Consider the following 18,068-nt stretch of genomic DNA (forward strand, 5'->3'; position numbering starts at 1 on the left):
CCAGAGTCTCAAAAAGTCGTCACTGGGACAGACCAAACCTCCCCCTATCCACAACCCTCCACCAACCCACATCCAGAGCCATTCTGTAGTGACCACAACACCAGGTACCTCTTCAGAGCAGAGGGTGGAGAGGGCAGTTTCTGTGAGCAAGACCTAGGCTCAACGGTGCAGGATGCAAACACAAATTTCAGATTTGACCTGAGTAGTTCCTTTGGCAGCCCAGATGTTTCCCTGGAGAGGAGCTGGACCAGCAGTCATCCGTGGAAAGAGAAGGTGAAGTTTTCTGGGTGTACAAGCAGAGCTGGAGCAGTGGGGAGAGTTGTTAGGAGAGTAAACAATGAGTGGACACTTAGCCCTCCACCAAACCTCGATGGCTACACCAACTACCTACACACCGCTGATGACAATCCTCTCAAACTGGACTCCACATTCAGGTACAGCCCAGTCCTGCAGCAGCTAGCTGACGTCAGCAGTCAAATGTCCACATACATTACAGTCTGCAGTGACCTCCAGCATCCTATCAACCATCACATCACTAGCAATCTGAGCCCTCCAACAGAGGTCACGCTGTGGGGCCAAGGTCATAGCGGCAAAGACAGCCTCTCCTACACTGGAGGGATAACAACGTCACCTAAGTATGGCTCCAAATGCTGGATGGGGCAAGAGAGGAAGAGGAGTGGAGAGGCTGCAGGCTTGGTTGGAACAGGTGAATGATGGTGGCTGTTCAGTTACAAGTAAAAGTTTGGGCAAATCATTATGTTGATTTTTGAAGTGAAAAGAAGGAAATACAGCTCCTGCAGCAAATGGAAAATGATCCCCTTCTCAAATATAAATGCAGTTTTCATGAACTTAAAGTTGGAAAGAAAAAAAAGAGAAATTATGACGTACACTATATAGATACACTTACTATACGATGACATTTTTGTGCCTTACTATTCTATGACGTTTTTTGAAATTTTGAATGCCTTACTTTACTATGACGTTTTTTGAAATTTTTGTGCCTTACTTTACTATGACGTTTTTGTGCCTTACTATACTATGACATTTTTTGAAATTTTTATGCCTTACTATACTATGAGGTTTTTGTGCCTGACTATACTATCACGTTTTTTGTTATTATGCCTTACTATACTATGATGTTTTTTTTATGCCTTAGTATACTGTGACATTTTTTGACATTTTTATGCCTTAGTTTACTATGACGTTTTTGTGCCTTAGTGTATTATGATGTTTTTATAACCTTTTATGCCTTACTATACTATGAGATTTTTATGCCTTACTATACTTTGACATTTTTTGTTTTTATGCCTCACTGTGACATTTTTTGACATTTTTATGCCTTACTATAATATGACGTTTTTTGTTTTTATGCCTTACTATACTATGACGTTTTTATGCCTTACCATACTATGACGTTTTTTTTTTATTTTTATGCCTTACTATCCTTTGACATTTTTTGTTTTTATGCCTCTCTGTGGCATTTTTTGACATTTTTATGCCTTACTATCCTTTGACATTTTTTGTTTTTATGCCTCTCTGTGGCATTTTTTGACATTTTTATGCCTTACTATCCTTTGACATTTTTTGTTTTTATGCCTCTCTGTGGCATTTTTTGACATTTTTATGCCTTACTATCCTTTGACATTTTTTGTTTTTATGCCTCTCTGTGGCATTTTTTGACATTTTTATGCCTTACTATCCTTTGACATTTTTTGTTTTTATGCCTCTCTGTGGCATTTTTTGACATTTTTATGCCTTACTATCCTTTGACATTTTTTGTTTTTATGCCTCTCTGTGGCATTTTTTGACATTTTTATGCCTTACTATCCTTTGACATTTTTTGTTTTTATGCCTCTCTGTGGCATTTTTTGACATTTTTATGCCTTACTATCCTTTGACATTTTTTGTTTTTATGCCTCTCTGTGGCATTTTTTGACATTTTTATGCCTTACTATCCTTTGACATTTTTTGTTTTTATGCCTCTCTGTGGCATTTTTTGACATTTTTATGCCTTACTATCCTTTGACATTTTTTGTTTTTATGCCTCTCTGTGGCATTTTTTGACATTTTTATGCCTTACTATCCTTTGACATTTTTTGTTTTTATGCCTCTCTGTGGCATTTTTTGACATTTTTATGCCTTACTATCCTTTGACATTTTTTGTTTTTATGCCTCTCTGTGGCATTTTTTGACATTTTTATGCCTTACTATCCTTTGACATTTTTTGTTTTTATGCCTCTCTGTGGCATTTTTTGACATTTTTATGCCTTACTATCCTTTGACATTTTTTGTTTTTATGCCTCTCTGTGGCATTTTTTGACATTTTTATGCCTTACTATCCTTTGACATTTTTTGTTTTTATGCCTCTCTGTGGCATTTTTTGACATTTTTATGCCTTACTATCCTTTGACATTTTTTGTTTTTATGCCTCTCTGTGGCATTTTTTGACATTTTTATGCCTTACTATCCTTTGACATTTTTTGTTTTTATGCCTCTCTGTGGCATTTTTTGACATTTTTATGCCTTACTATCCTTTGACATTTTTTGTTTTTATGCCTCTCTGTGGCATTTTTTGACATTTTTATGCCTTACTATCCTTTGACATTTTTTGTTTTTATGCCTCTCTGTGGCATTTTTTGACATTTTTATGCCTTACTATCCTTTGACATTTTTTGTTTTTATGCCTCTCTGTGGCATTTTTTGACATTTTTATGCCTTACTATCCTTTGACATTTTTTGTTTTTATGCCTCTCTGTGGCATTTTTTGACATTTTTATGCCTTACTATCCTTTGACATTTTTTGTTTTTATGCCTCTCTGTGGCATTTTTTGACATTTTTATGCCTTACTATCCTTTGACATTTTTTGTTTTTATGCCTCTCTGTGGCATTTTTTGACATTTTTATGCCTTACTATCCTTTGACATTTTTTGTTTTTATGCCTCTCTGTGGCATTTTTTGACATTTTTATGCCTTACTATCCTTTGACATTTTTTGTTTTTATGCCTCTCTGTGGCATTTTTTGACATTTTTATGCCTTACTATCCTTTGACATTTTTTGTTTTTATGCCTCTCTGTGGCATTTTTTGACATTTTTATGCCTTACTATCCTTTGACATTTTTTGTTTTTATGCCTCTCTGTGGCATTTTTTGACATTTTTATGCCTTACTATCCTTTGACATTTTTTGTTTTTATGCCTCTCTGTGGCATTTTTTGACATTTTTATGCCTTACTATCCTTTGACATTTTTTGTTTTTATGCCTCTCTGTGGCATTTTTTGACATTTTTATGCCTTACTATCCTTTGACATTTTTTGTTTTTATGCCTCTCTGTGGCATTTTTTGACATTTTTATGCCTTACTATCCTTTGACATTTTTTGTTTTTATGCCTCTCTGTGGCATTTTTTGACATTTTTATGCCTTACTATCCTTTGACATTTTTTGTTTTTATGCCTCTCTGTGGCATTTTTTGACATTTTTATGCCTTACTATCCTTTGACATTTTTTGTTTTTATGCCTCTCTGTGGCATTTTTTGACATTTTTATGCCTTACTATCCTTTGACATTTTTTGTTTTTATGCCTCTCTGTGGCATTTTTTGACATTTTTATGCCTTACTATCCTTTGACATTTTTTGTTTTTATGCCTCTCTGTGGCATTTTTTGACATTTTTATGCCTTACTATCCTTTGACATTTTTTGTTTTTATGCCTCTCTGTGGCATTTTTTGACATTTTTATGCCTTACTATCCTTTGACATTTTTTGTTTTTATGCCTCTCTGTGGCATTTTTTGACATTTTTATGCCTTACTATCCTTTGACATTTTTTGTTTTTATGCCTCTCTGTGGCATTTTTTGACATTTTTATGCCTTACTATACTATGATGTTTATTGTTTTTATGCCCTAGTATATTTTAACATTTTTTGACATTTTTATGCCTTACCATGCTATGACATTTTTTGACATTTTTATGCCTTACTATATACTATGACGTTTTTATGCCTTACCATACTATGAGGTTTTTTTTTAATTTTTGTGCCTTAGTATACTATGATGTTTTTGTCCCTTACTATACTATGATGTTTTTTGTTTTTATGCCTTAGTATACTATGACATTTTTTGACATTTTTATGCCTTACTTTACTATGACATTTTTTGTCATTTTTATGCCTTACTATATTATGTTTTTTGTTTTTATGCCTTACTATACTTTGATGTTTTTATAATCTTTTATGCCTTACTATACTATGACATTTTTATGCCTTACTATACTATGACATTTTTTGAAATTTTCATGCCTTACTATACTATGATGTTTTTTGTGCCTTACTATGCTATGACATTTTTTGAAATTTTTGTGCCTAACTATACTATGACATTTTTTGACATTTTTATGCCTTACTATACTATGATGTTTTTTTTTTATTTTTGTGCCTTACTTTACTATGACGTTTTTGTCCCTTACTATACTATGATGTTTTTTGTTTTTATGCCTTAGTATACTTTAACATTTTTTGACATTTTTATGCCTTACTTTACTATGACATTTTTTGTCATTTTTATGCCTTACTATATTATGTTTTTTGTTTTTATGCCTTACTATACTATGATGTTTTTATAATCTTTTATGCCTTACTATACTATGATGTTTTTATAACCTTTTATTCCTTACTATACTATGACATTTTTATGCCTTACTATACTATGACATTTTTTGAAATTTTCATGCCTTACTATACTATGACGTTTTTTGTGCCTTACTATGCTATGACATTTGACATTTTTATGCCTAACTATACTATGACGTTTTTTGAAATTTTTGTGCCTTACTTTACTATGATGTTTTTGTAACCTTTTGTGCCTTACTATACTACATTTTTTGACATTTTTATGCTTTAATGTACTATGTTTTTATAACCTTTTATGCCCTACTATACTATATTTTTGTTCTTATGCCTGACCATACTATGACATTTTTATGTCTTAGTACACGATGACGTTTTTTTTTTGACAGTTTTATGCCTTATATACTATGACGTTTTTATAACGTTTTGTGCCTTACTATACTATGACATATTGACATTTTTATGCTTTACTGTACTATGTTTTTATAACCTTTTATGCCCTACTATACTATATTTTTGTTCTTATGCCTGACCATACTATGACATTTTTATGTCTTAGTACACGATGACGTTTTTTTTTGACAGTTTTATGCCGTATATACTATGACGTTTTTATAACGTTTTGTGCCTTACTATGACTTTTTTATTACATTTTATAACATATTATAATGTGCCGGACAAAGCACATTTAGGAGCATAACCAAGAAGGGAGTTCCACACAGCAACCATTTTAAGAAACCAAATTTATTCAAGATAACTCAATTCAACCTAAGTAAAGTAGAAAATGTGAAGTCAGTAGTGTAGTGTAGGTGTTGGGTGCTTTGAAAATGAAAGCCAACTTAAACTACTGTACAAGAACTGAGGCCTTAACCAAACAAAATATACAACAAAGCAAAATCAAGATGGGTTCCTGAAAGGCACCAGCATTCCAGGAGAGCTGAGAGAGAGAGACACCATCTTGAATATCCCAGCTTAAATAGGCTCCACTCAGGCGAAGTCTGTCAGGTGATAGTACCTGAAAAAAACACAGGAACAGACCAAAACAAAATAGAGTAATACATCCCAGGGCAGTAACAATACTATGACCTTTTTTTTCTGACAGTTTTATGGCTTACTATACTATGATTTTTTTGTTTTTATGCCTTAGTATAATATGATTTTTTTTTGCTTTTTTATGCCTTACCATACTATGACGGTTTATACTTTAGTATACTATGCCATTTTTATAACCTTTTTATGCCTTACTATACTATGACGTTTTTTGACATTTTTATGCTTTGTTATAGGATCCGGATAAGCGGGAGGTGATGAGACGAGACGAGACGAGTCTTATACTATGACGGTTCTTTGACGTTCTTGTTTTTATAACCTTTTATGCCTTACTATACTATGACGTTTTTTGACATTTTTATGCCTTACTATACTATGACGTTTTTTGACATTTTTATGCTTTGTTATAGGATCCGGATAAGCGGGAGATGACGAGACGAGACGAGACGAGACTTATACTATGACGGTTCTTTGACGTTCTTGTTTTTATAACCTTTTATGCCTTACTATACTATGACATTTTTTGACATTTTATGCCTTAGTATACTATGACGTTTTTATGCCTTAGTATACTTTGACGTTTTTTGACATTTTTATGTCTTACTTTACTATGAGGTTTTTGTGCCTGACTATACTATGCCTTTTTTTTTTTATGCCTTACTATACTATGATGTTTTTTGTTTTTATGCCTTAGTATATTATGATGTTTTTATAACCTTTTATGCCTTACCATACTATGACATTTTTTGACATTTTTATGCTTTGTTATAGGATCCGGATAAGCGGGAGACGACGAGACAAGATGAGACTTATACTATGACGGTTCTTTGACGTTCTTGTTTTTATAACCTTTTATGCCCTAATATGCGTTTTTTGTTTTAATGCCTTACTTTATTATGAAATTTTTTGACAGTTTTATGCCTTACTTTACACAACGACGGTTATATAACCTTTTATGCCTTAGTATACTATGACATTTTTTTGACACTTTTAATACCCTACTATACTATGACCTTTTTATGAAGTTCTTATGCCTTAGTATACTATGAGTTTTACTTTACTATGATGTTTTTATAACCTTTTATGCCTTACTATACTATGTTTTTTGTTTTCATGCCTTAGTACACTATGACGTTTTCATAACCTTTTATGCCTTACTATATTATGACATTTTTATGCCTCACTTTACTATGTTTTTTGTTCTTATGCCTTAGTACACTTTGACGTTTTCATAACCTTTTATGCCTTACTATATTATGACATTTTTTGACATTTTTATGCTTCACTATACTATGTTTTTTGTTCTTATGCCTTATATACTATGACGTTTTTTGACATTTTTCTTTCTCACCATACTGTGATTTTTTTTTGGGCATTTTTATGCTTTACTACACTATTTTGTTTTTATTACTTACTATGCTATGTTGTTTACCATCAGAGTCTGTGCATTTTTGCTTTAGGTATTTTCACCCACTCTTCCTGCAGATCACTTCAACTTCATTGGTTCAGTGGTTACCGGCTTGAGAATTAGCACTACCAACTGTTGATCTTGAACCGTTTCCTTATGTCTACATGTTCTTATTTTTGACAGAGCTGACAGCCGAGTAACGAGGAATGTAACAGTATTTTTGCTGCTGAGTAATTTGTGACGAGTAATTGATCTGTTTTCAAGTAATTTGCCAAACATTACTTTTTATATTTGTATAACAGTAGTGGATGGAAATTGATCAATTTTCTGGAAAAACAATATATGGTTTGTTTTTAAAACAGTAAGATTTTTCCTTGTTTGTTTTGCAGTGCTGACGCCACTGAAGATGGGGAGGCTGAGCTATGAGAGGGTTCCCGGCAGAAATGATGGACAGACGAGGCTTAAATTATTTTAGGTATGAATTCTTTGATCCTGTGGCCTGCTTGTAAAGATGAAAAAGAAATACATCTTTAAAGTTTTGTTAAATTCATGTTAGTCACTGCATATTCCGATTTAAGTGTTAATGGCAAGCTAAGGTTCAATAAAAAAAATGTCTACATTTTATCATTTTATGTTTTTTTCCACTGGCTGTAGAATGTGATGGATCAAAATAATTAGAATTTAATCATTTCAGTGAACATGAAATACTAATATTTTAAGATTTGAATAATATTTTGAAATGTTTTATCTCATTAAGTATTAGTGTTTTACTGTTATTACTCATTTTAAGAATTTTGTTTTTCACAGAAAAAAAATTTACTTATTTGTGATTTATTAAATTAAAAATTTACAACACTTCTTTATACACTATAACTCCTCTTGTTGGTATATAAACACAATGATAGGAGACGTTTTAGCTGTTGAAAATACTGCACATAAACACTTAAAACAAATTATATATGATTACAACAACAATGTGTTACGAACGTATTTGTTTATATACTGCTTCTAAGTAATAAATAAGGGGGGTCCCCAATTTGTTTTTCCAAAATAAGATTAAATATTAAGATTACAGCTGTGTGTACTTTTTGCTTTTGTTGTCCTCCACACAGAGCATGCTCAGCAGTGAAAAACAAATTGTGATTTATGGTTAGAGGAGTGGGATCGGGGGTCTTTCCCAGCTGAACTGATAAAGTCTCTCATTTTAGCAGCTCCAATGGTGGGGCTATTTTTTATTTTTTTCTTTCATTTAGTGAAGCAATCCCCTTATCGTCGTCTCTCAGCATGTGGAGAGAGTGCTTATCTTCACGAGCCAGCAGAGTGAAGCCAGCTCCCTCAGGAATGATCCCCAGACAAAGACGACCCCCGGGGACATCGACTACAAGCCTCCCTGCCTCTGGACAGCCATACCCAGCACTGGCTAGCCACCATCAATAACCTGCCAGCAGCCTCTTTTTTTTCTTTTTCTTTTTTTTTAAACATCTCTGTCTCTCTGGCCTCTGTCTTCTAACAGGCAGTGGACAAACAAAGAGAAAATGGTGCTTTTTTTTTTTTTAATGGCACAGGAACAAAAGCAGCAGGCAGGATGGTCAAAGGAGTCTCCATATGAAGCTAGGCAAACAGCAGCATGATGGTGCAGTAATTGCCCCTGACCATTACTTTAGCCCTGGACTGAATGAGACAGGAGAGATACTGTGGGAATTAACAGGCTGTTTAAACCAAAGCCATTCTTTAGGTTTGGATCCTGCTCTGGCTACAGCTAAAGGTCACACAGCTGTTATCTTTAATCACGGAGTCACCTGTGTGTCTCCTCTCTAAATAAAAGGGGTTTCCTGTGACACCTTTTTGGTTAAGTACTGATTTTAGATAAGAGTGATGCACAGATTTTGTGTCCTAGGCGGAAAAAAAAAACATGTTCACAACACAAAGGCAACACTTTACATCCCCTTATTTACAATTTATAAGCAGTATTAAAACATTTAAGGAATGGTTATAAAAAACTATACAGTAGTTCAATTAACTAACAATTAAAAGGCTTAAATTATTAATCTGATTTAGTAATATGTTAAAGAGTTCACCCCCAAAAAAAATTTTAATATTGTTTCTTACCTTGCGGCAGAAGCAGATTCCTGTATAGAATACATAATATAAAATGAGCCAGGGATGAGACATAGCTGATAAAAGCAAGGAAAACAAAATGAGGAGGCATTGAACCAGGATACAGTGACAGAAGTCAGTAACCGGCCATGTAGATAAATGAAGTAATATGTTAGTCTTCTGGAGTGCACTTTCACCAAGCTTCATCCGTAAGCAGATGTAAGAATATTTAAATGTTTAATGTACAGCATTTGTCACCAACTTCTCCTATATATAAGACTTATTTATTGTGGGAGCCCAATTTTGAATAAATACATTAAACATGTATCTGCTTACAGTTACAATTATAGTCTGTTACAAACCATGTATTAAATGTGTATATACTGCTGATAAATGCTAAATACTTAAGTGTCACCGACACAAAAAACCAACAAATATTAACTGAGATGAAGTAATAAGGAACAAGGTGCTGTATTTGCGTCATTGACAGATTTTCAAATCACACTGAATCCTGATAAACGCATGTAACCCTACGAACAATTACTGATCAGCACTGGCCCAATAAGCAGTAACAAAATGTCCAGTCCTCCCTACATACACAGTACGGACAGAGATGTGCAGTTTTAGATTCAAAGGCAGATACGCATTATTTGGAATTAGAGCTGAAACAATTAGTCGATTAACTAATTACACTGCCATCCTTAGAGCCAGAGCACTGTCATGGATAACTAGAGTCAAGCTGCAGTTTACATCCATGTCTGCCAGGCTCATAATATATGCAGTGAATACTTTGAAGGAATTTAATAAAAGCTATTAAGTAATTTGTTCTAATTAGCATCTAATCTTTTACCTTTAACCACCAAAATCTAATCAGTTCATATTTGAGTCAAAGTGAACATTTGTGCCAAATTTGAAGAAATTCCCTCAAGGCGTTACTGAGATATTGCCTTCACAAGATCGGGCGGCGTGGAGGCACAATGAAAAAAACAGCAGTGACTTGAGTCAGTAAAGCTCCTTCCTGTCAGACTGGTTAAAGAGACATGCGTCATCTTATGTTGTCTCTGCTCAGACTTGCATCAAAACCCTGCTCATAATTTGATGTAATTTATTCCAGTTGGGGTTTCACAGCTTGTCCTGCTCATTTTGCTTCCAGCTTTAACCTGCATGATAAATTACAACAGGTCAGGTATAATTGTCTCCTGGCCTTGTAGCTGTGATGAAAGTCAACACACTGGCCAAACTACCCTACAGTGAGTGTGTCTGCAGACCTGTGGTGGAGGCTGGATGGAGCTGGAGAGCGGCGGCGCCTGGCCTGCAGGTGCAGCCTCTTGGACGTGCAGCAGGGCCCATGAATGGCCGATTCAGAAAACGGCCCCCATCGGGCCTGTTCTCCAGGCCTGGGGCTAATCCCAGCCCCTAATCGGATTATGTAAATTCCTACTCCACACACAGACTTTTATGGAAGGCTGCATCTTTGAAACAACACTTGAAGGGTGTAAAAGGAACAGTGACAATTGGTTAAACTAGACTTATTTTTTTATCTGAACGGAGGTTGAAAGTGGGAGGCAGAGGAGGGGGGGAGGAGAGGGGGGAGGAGTGGTTGGAGAGAGGTGAGTTGGTACGTTGTGCTCTCCCTGTTTCCTCTGTAATTTATGTGTGGCCCCTTGGAATGGCTCAACAAGATTACCATAGTCATAACAAAACCCATATTGTTCAACTGTCAATCTGGATATGGTATTTTTACCTTTTGTGGCCCAATCAGGCTGAATTCAATAGCAGAGCAGCCAGCGATATCAAGGTCTTTTCCACGGTGTAGGGAACGGTGGGTTGTCCATGCCTAATGTCAGAGAAACAGAAAGGAACAAGTGTCCAGAGCAGTAAGAGAAGGATCAGAGAGATGAACGTCTCAGTTTCACTTCAATGGGAATTTATTTGTCACCTTTAGTGCTAACCTTCAAGGATTAAATGAGCAATGAATCATAAAAGCAGCACAAATAGTCACTTAAAAGGCTGTTGAATCATGAAAGCTGCAAAAAAAAAAAAACCCAGAATCCCCTCAAACGTTGCACAGAAACACCTATGAAAGTCATTTAAAGTGATGATTTATGAACAATATAATCATGAAGCGGTTGGAGGTGATGGACAGGAGGGGGGTGTGTGTTTGAACAATCATTCCTCAGTTAACACCAACCTCCTCGACAGCGCACGTCACACAATAGGGTTCACCCTGCTATAAAATGTGGGATGCGAGCATGCAGCAGTCTTCCCCCCTACTTTCATCCCTCCCTCTCTCTCTCTCTCCCTCTCTCTGTCTTTTACTCTCTCCTTCCGTCTCGCTCCACTGGATCTCTCAGTGAGCATGAGAAGACACAACTGAGTGTACGTTCCCACCTCCTGGACTCTGATGACCTGCCGACGCTGCGACTGAGGATTTCTGCACATTTCTACAAACGCACACACAGACACGCACAGGTGAGAAATTTTTGGAATAATGACAGATTTTTTTCTCTTCAGGCCATGTGTTCCCACTTAAGTCGAGTAAATAATTAATCAGAATGAGCATGTATGACAGGAAGATACTGTGTACTCTTTGCCTGCAGCTATCATGTAATAGTAAATTATTTATACCGGTGCATTTGTACCAGACTTTGCAGTAACTGAAAAATCAATTTTGTTTTGCAGATCAGCCTTTATTTAACCAGAAAGTCTCTTAAATTAAATTTACTCACACTTTACTTTCACTTCTATCCTTGTAGTTGCCATTTATAAGCAGTATTTAAACACTTGATAACTGGTTAATAATGGAGTTGTAAGCAGATGTAAGGACATTTTGATGTGTTTGTTCCTGTACAGTATTTGTCAACATTTGAGCTCTCTTATGAAGATGCATTTTATGCTTTTACACCTGTTTTACTGTATTGTCATTATATATACACATATATAGGAGCCCACACGATGAGTTATAGCAACAAATACATTAATAAACACTTATATCTGCTTATAACTACATAATAATACATTATAAACCATTTATTAAAAGTGCATACATTGCTTATAAAATGCTAAACGGGGATTAAAGTAAAATGTTACAAAATTTGTGTTAAGAGACTCTCAGGCTTAATAAAGGCTTTTACAACAACAAACTAAAATTATTAAACTCAGATACATTAATGATTTGATATTTTACTTGATGCAAAGTCTGGTATAAATGTGCACAATTTTTCAAAGGCCTGGTATGAGGCAAAAAAAGGAAATACGAAGGTTGCATTTATATCTTATAACTAGTATTTGAACAAATAAATCTTCAGTAAGGTTGCCAGTTTCCCTTCTGACATACATTAACTATAATGTCATGTCAGCCCCATAGGGCTGCAACTAACAATTATTAATTACTGACTAATCTACAGATTCTTATCCAAATTAATTGTTTTGTTATAATGGAAAAAATGAATAATGGAAAAATGCGCTTCAGAATTTCCCACAGACCAAGATGGTATCTTTAATTATCTTGTTTTGTCCAACAGAGTCCAAAACTCAAAGACATTCAGTTTCTATCATGTGCAAGAAAAACTAGTAGAAAATCTTCACATTTAAGAAGCAGAAAAGACTAAAACGATTATTCGATTATCAGGACAGTTGCTGATTAATTTTGTGTCAATCGACTAATCTTTGCAGCTCTACTTAGCACCATGACCAGGAAGGTGTTCACCAACACGAGGGAGCGCTGGCGCCAGCACAACGTCAACACCGCCTTCGCCGAGCTCCGCAAGCTCATCCCCACCCATCCTCCGGAGAAGAAGCTGAGCAAGAACGAGATCCTGCGTCTGGCCATGCGCTACATCAACTTCCTGGTGCAGCTGCTGGAGAGCCAGAGCGGTCAGCCGGCTAGCCACTCCCCCACCGCTCTGCTCACCTTTCTCAGAGGAAACATGGAGCGGCTGCAGTCCCCTGCACACACCTGGGCCCTGACCAGTGACACCGAAGCTCCATCACCAGGATCAAGCTGTGACAGTGCTGAGGCCTGGTAGAAACAGTTATATACTAAAAAAAAAAAAAAAAACGAAAAAAGAAAACTCTTGAGTGGACTGCCTGACACTTTTCCTGGGTCTAAAAACTGATCTCGTCCTTTCTCAAGACTCCTTTTTGTCTCTGCATTTGTCACCTGTATGTGACTCATGTTTCAGTGCAGAAGATGCAATATTGTGTGATATTTGTGGACTCCAAAATGTGGCTGCCTCCTCGCTGATCAGTGTTGAAATATGATTTGCAGGTGAAAATTAATTTGTATTCTGCATGGATGTGTAAAACCTGGATGTACAATATTCCCTTCATGTCTTCATGTTAATATTCCTTGTTGCCGACCCGCCTGGAACTAATTTAGTTTTGCAATAAGAGGATGTTTTGCCAATGAGGAAAATGGAGGGGATTAAGGAATTTTCTCATTTCAAGCAATAGATTCAGCAAGGCATTTGAATAGATAATGGCTCAACCAATTCTCCAGACCGCAATCGTCTCAAAATAGCCAAGGGCACTTTTTTTTTTTCTTTTTTTTTTTTTTGAAATCGACATGCTGTTTTTTTTTTTTTCTTGAGAAGACTAAATCTGACCTTTGTTTTCAATTTTCAAGGTTATGCGACTTCTGAAGAATCACTTCTAAGAAAGACTTCCTGTTTTTCTCACTGTTTTTATACAACAATGTTCAGTATTTGTTGACTGGTGATACTTTGGATTGGGCTGAGGAATTTTAGAAAAACTGACAATCCTCTTTCAATAATTATTTACATCACCACACATATCTTCTCATCCAAATGTGTTCATTTGATTTTATGTAAAATACGCATGTCATATAGCCAAAGATTATGAATTGATTGTCTACTGTGAAGAGTGTGCTACTTATCTTCTGATACCTCTTTTGTAAGTTATTTTGGTTTGCTTGTGAATATACAGTATGTTATTTATTTCAACTATTTATTTAATAAATGATTTGTTAATAAAACACTCTGAATCTCTTTAGTGAAAGAGGTCACTTTAAACCACTACTCATTACTGAAAAGTCATTTTTCGAGCAGGATATACAGAGATACTCAATATACATGCATACATATTGGAAAAGTAAATCCTCAGTACAGTCAGTAAATGTAGCTGAAAAATGTAAAACTATTTTTGATGGTGGTGAAATAGCTCAACACCCAGGAAAACAAAAAAACTACTGAATCCTCAGAAAAGCAATTGGGGCACAGTGTCAGACTGAAATTATTTAACACTGTGTAAGACACAACCGATCTGAAGTTAAGAGCAGAGCCGCCGTGTCGATGCAGACCCTCTTTGTTCGTGCTCAATAAGCCCAGAGACATTTGCCCAAAAGTCCTGTGATGACTGAGTGGACACAAAGCTGGCCTCAGCTCTCTGTCCACTGACCAGAGGCCTGGGAAAACAGCCCTGAGAGTGACAGCTTAACTTGTGACCCCTGAGGTCAGAGGCTATTCTGGAGTCAAACACTGACCAGTTGACCGACGTGCAGATGGAGTTTTCTTAAGGAAAGTGTCGCTTTGTTGCTGCACAAGCTATTTGATAGCACTGAAGTATATAAAGCAGGAATATCTTGAAAAGAGACGACAGAAATGACAGAACTCAATCATTCGGGTAAACACTAAAACCCAATTTATCAATATACAGAATGCTAACGTGCAACTAAATAAATGCTTTTTATAGGAAACACCATCGAACTCTGACAAAATAAATAAATAAAATTAGGTCTGCAACTAAAGATTTTTTCAAGTAATCTATTACTTGATTAATATACAAGATGTCAGAAAATTATAACATCCCAAATTACTTGTTTTGTCAGACCAACAGTCCAAAACACAAATCACACACATGTAAAAACAGACAAAAGCAGCAAATATTTTTGATAAACAAATGACTTAATCAATTAATTACCAAAATAGTTGCTGCTTAATTTTCTGTCAATCAACAAACTGATTAATAACCTATTTGTTTCAGCTCTAGCTTTAATTGCAGCAGTTTTGTTGCGGTTTGTCTCCTTGTTCGGCAGCCATTTAAACCGGGGTCAGACATTTACACGCCTAATCGTCTATTGTGACTGTAGAAAACGTGCCCCATTTTCAGGCAAAAAGCTGCAACTAACTGAGCTGAAGAGTAAACACTGAGCTGGTTTCGGGCGCTTTCACCCCAGCTGTTAAACTCGGGCTAATGGTGTGTAAACGGAGCAGAGGGCAGCTGGACACACTGACTGGAGGCCTGTGGGAAGTGACAGGTGACTCTTTGTAATGCTGCAAAAATACTGAAATCATGTTGTACTGGGATAGTGATGACTACTGTACAGCAGCCGTCTGCCTATCCCACAGCATGAATTGCACAAGAGGTATTTACCTCTTGTGCAATTTCACGGTGAATTGAGCAATTTCATGGGAAGTCGAAATAATACTAAACAAAACTACTGTGGTTATTAATAGCTGAATTGCCTGGTAATACGAGACGTAATATTTTTTTTAAAAACTGTACTTCTTTATGTGTGAAATGTTTCAGTGTAATTCAGACTCTCTAAATGCTAAATTATTCAATCATTTGCAACTGGATAGGAAGGCATGTGACAGCTTTCGCATACATGCTGTCAGGCTGCAAAACACATTTTGCTGATACACCTTATTTAGAGAAATCGCCCAATCACAATATGAGCGTTACTCTGGTCTCAACTTTCTCGCAGGATTATGAAACCCTGCATTGAAAATAATAACAAATATGTACGCTTCTCATTCCCTCCACCAAGTATATTTGCCTGATTGACTATTCTCTCCCAAGTATGTGGGTAATCGTCTATTGAGAGCACATTTCCTTATCAGCGTCTAACACACTGTCTGAATCCGTTATCACAATGGGCCAGATCAGTGCAGGCAGCCCCTCGCTCTCCGGCTGAGGCGCCCATGAAAAAGAATTTCTGGAGTTGGGTGCCAACCGATAGGCCCTGAGCTCTTTATCCCCTTAAAGCCAATTCACACTCTGCATGTTTAAATATCTCAGCTCAACCCCTGCCCTCCCACTCCCGTCATGCACTCGAACACCCTCCTCCCCCTTTGCCTTTCCTTCTCGCTCTTTCTCACCCCTCCACGGCTGCAAGTCCAAGTGTGGACTGCCACCGCAGCTGACCTGCAGTGCGCCGTGGGTTGGTGGTGGGTGGGATGCAGGTGCAGGGCTGGTTGGAGGGTGAGAGAGGAGGGGAGTCCTCCATTGTTGGTCTGGACAGCACCCTCTCTCCTCTGGAGCACCCTCTGATGGGGGAGCCCACTGACAATCACGCATCCTAATCTGATTATGCAAATATCTACTTCAAAAAGCAATACGCTGTAACCCTTACCCTGTGGTGGAGAGACAGAGAGAGGAAGAAAGAGGGAAGGAGAGGAAGCAGCAGGAATGTAGAGAGAGAAGGGTAGATGGTTGACAAAATTAAATACAAGGACAAAATGCGTCGTTAAGCTCAATTCTGTATGCAACACCCTCATACACCTATCATCAGTTTCTCTCACACGTCCTCTGTACTACCAGGGGAGGTCCGAGGACGAAAGGGTACACACTTACACACTCTGAATGGCCACCGACTCCCTCAACAGGGCATTGAACTCAATATTCAAATGCTTATTGTTTTTCCAGACGCTCCTGAATCCAGCGTCAAAGGGAATCTACAATGTTAATGAGGGGGCCAAAGTACCCAGAGTTAAGATTTTAGACGCCCAAACAGTTGGAGGTGACATTTCACAAGAACAACACAGCCTCAATGCCACTGATTCCTAAAGGCATAGGTCGACAACCACCCCCCAACTTCGCAAATATTCACACCAAGCTGGCTCTACCTGATTTCTGAAATCAGCTGCTTCATTCTGTTGGCACATACAGTACATCTCCAAAAGACGACTCAGAGTCTACGTCCATGCCAGCATCTCTGAGGCTGCACATAAGGTCGGGTTATGCTCGATTAGAACTAGTTGAAGAGACATGATGTCCCGACTGGAAAACCAACGTGTTTATTTTTGTTATTTTTGAAAAGACGGCTGTCAGAGTGAGGGGAGACAATAACATTTAAACAAGGGGATAACAACACACATTTTCAGACGGTCTCTCCTGCACGGCATTCAGACAGAAGTGAAGAATGAAAAAAGAAAGCTTGAGAGGAGTTTAACATTCACTCACAGTTGGCCAATGACAATATAAAATGGGTGGCAATGTCAGTTTGATGGCTTTTGGAAAGTTACAGAAATGGTCAGAAACGGACACGCCTATTCTGTTGTCAGACAGGTGTTGGGGTAGGGGCTTTCTGAGGCTATCCAACCATGGGACAAGCAGTTCTGAAGAAGCAGGCTGGCGATACTGAGCTAAATGCTAACGTCAGAATGCTAACACGTTCACAAGGACACTTAGTAAACATACTTGCTAAACATCACCATGCTACGTTCAACATCTTAGTTTAGTGTATTAGCATGCTGAGCATATTTGTAGCGACAACACACTAAACTACCACACGGTGGCGGTAGACAAAAAGCCAGGGCATTACCACAGTCATTAGGCCACATCACCCGGTAACCATGGGCAACTGTACCAAATCTTGTGCCAACCCCTCTGGAAGATATTGAGATATTTCACTAATATTTTACTATATAAGTGAAGATTTCTACCTGGTGGCAGTGCTAGATGAAGGGTTAAGGAGTGACCAAAGACATTTGGAGTCATCCTCAAGGGCACCATGGACCTCTATCAAAAATCATGTAATTCCATCCAATATTGGTTAGTACCTTTCACTAAAAAAATCAAGCAACGTATTTGGCCTCACTCTGCGACGCTTCAGTGGTATGCAGGGGAATTCTTCCAAAGGCACCCA

At 37.1% G+C, this 18,068-nt stretch overlaps 1 protein-coding gene and 1 long non-coding RNA gene across 2 annotated transcripts; one reads left to right on the forward strand and one right to left on the reverse strand.

Moving 5' to 3' along the window:
• Nucleotides 1-5,386: 5,386 nt before the first annotated feature.
• On the reverse strand, nucleotides 5,387-17,958 carry LOC111236531. Its single transcript, XR_002665725.1, has 4 exons — nucleotides 17,866-17,958; nucleotides 10,923-11,015; nucleotides 9,191-9,210; nucleotides 5,387-5,638 (listed from the first exon to the last, which is right to left on the reverse strand). It is a non-coding gene; the product is annotated as an uncharacterized LOC111236531 (long non-coding RNA).
• tal2 (TAL bHLH transcription factor 2) lies at nucleotides 12,868-13,206 on the forward strand. Its single transcript, XM_022765291.1, has one exon. It carries the CDS (start codon nucleotides 12,868-12,870, stop codon nucleotides 13,204-13,206), a length of 339 nt encoding a protein of 112 aa, XP_022621012.1.
• Nucleotides 17,959-18,068: the final 110 nt, after the last annotated feature.

This window comes from Seriola dumerili, unplaced genomic scaffold (assembly GCF_002260705.1).
Source record: "Seriola dumerili isolate Sdu_G_001 unplaced genomic scaffold, Sdu_1.0 BDQW01000668.1, whole genome shotgun sequence".
NCBI classification, from domain to species: Eukaryota; Metazoa; Chordata; class Actinopteri; order Carangiformes; family Carangidae; genus Seriola; species Seriola dumerili.

Bases quoted from the DNA above. Each gene is read 5' to 3' on its own strand.
- tal2 (XM_022765291.1), top strand. From the start codon at position 12,868: ATGACCAGGAAGGTGTTCACCAACACGAGGGAGCGCTGGCGCCAGCAC.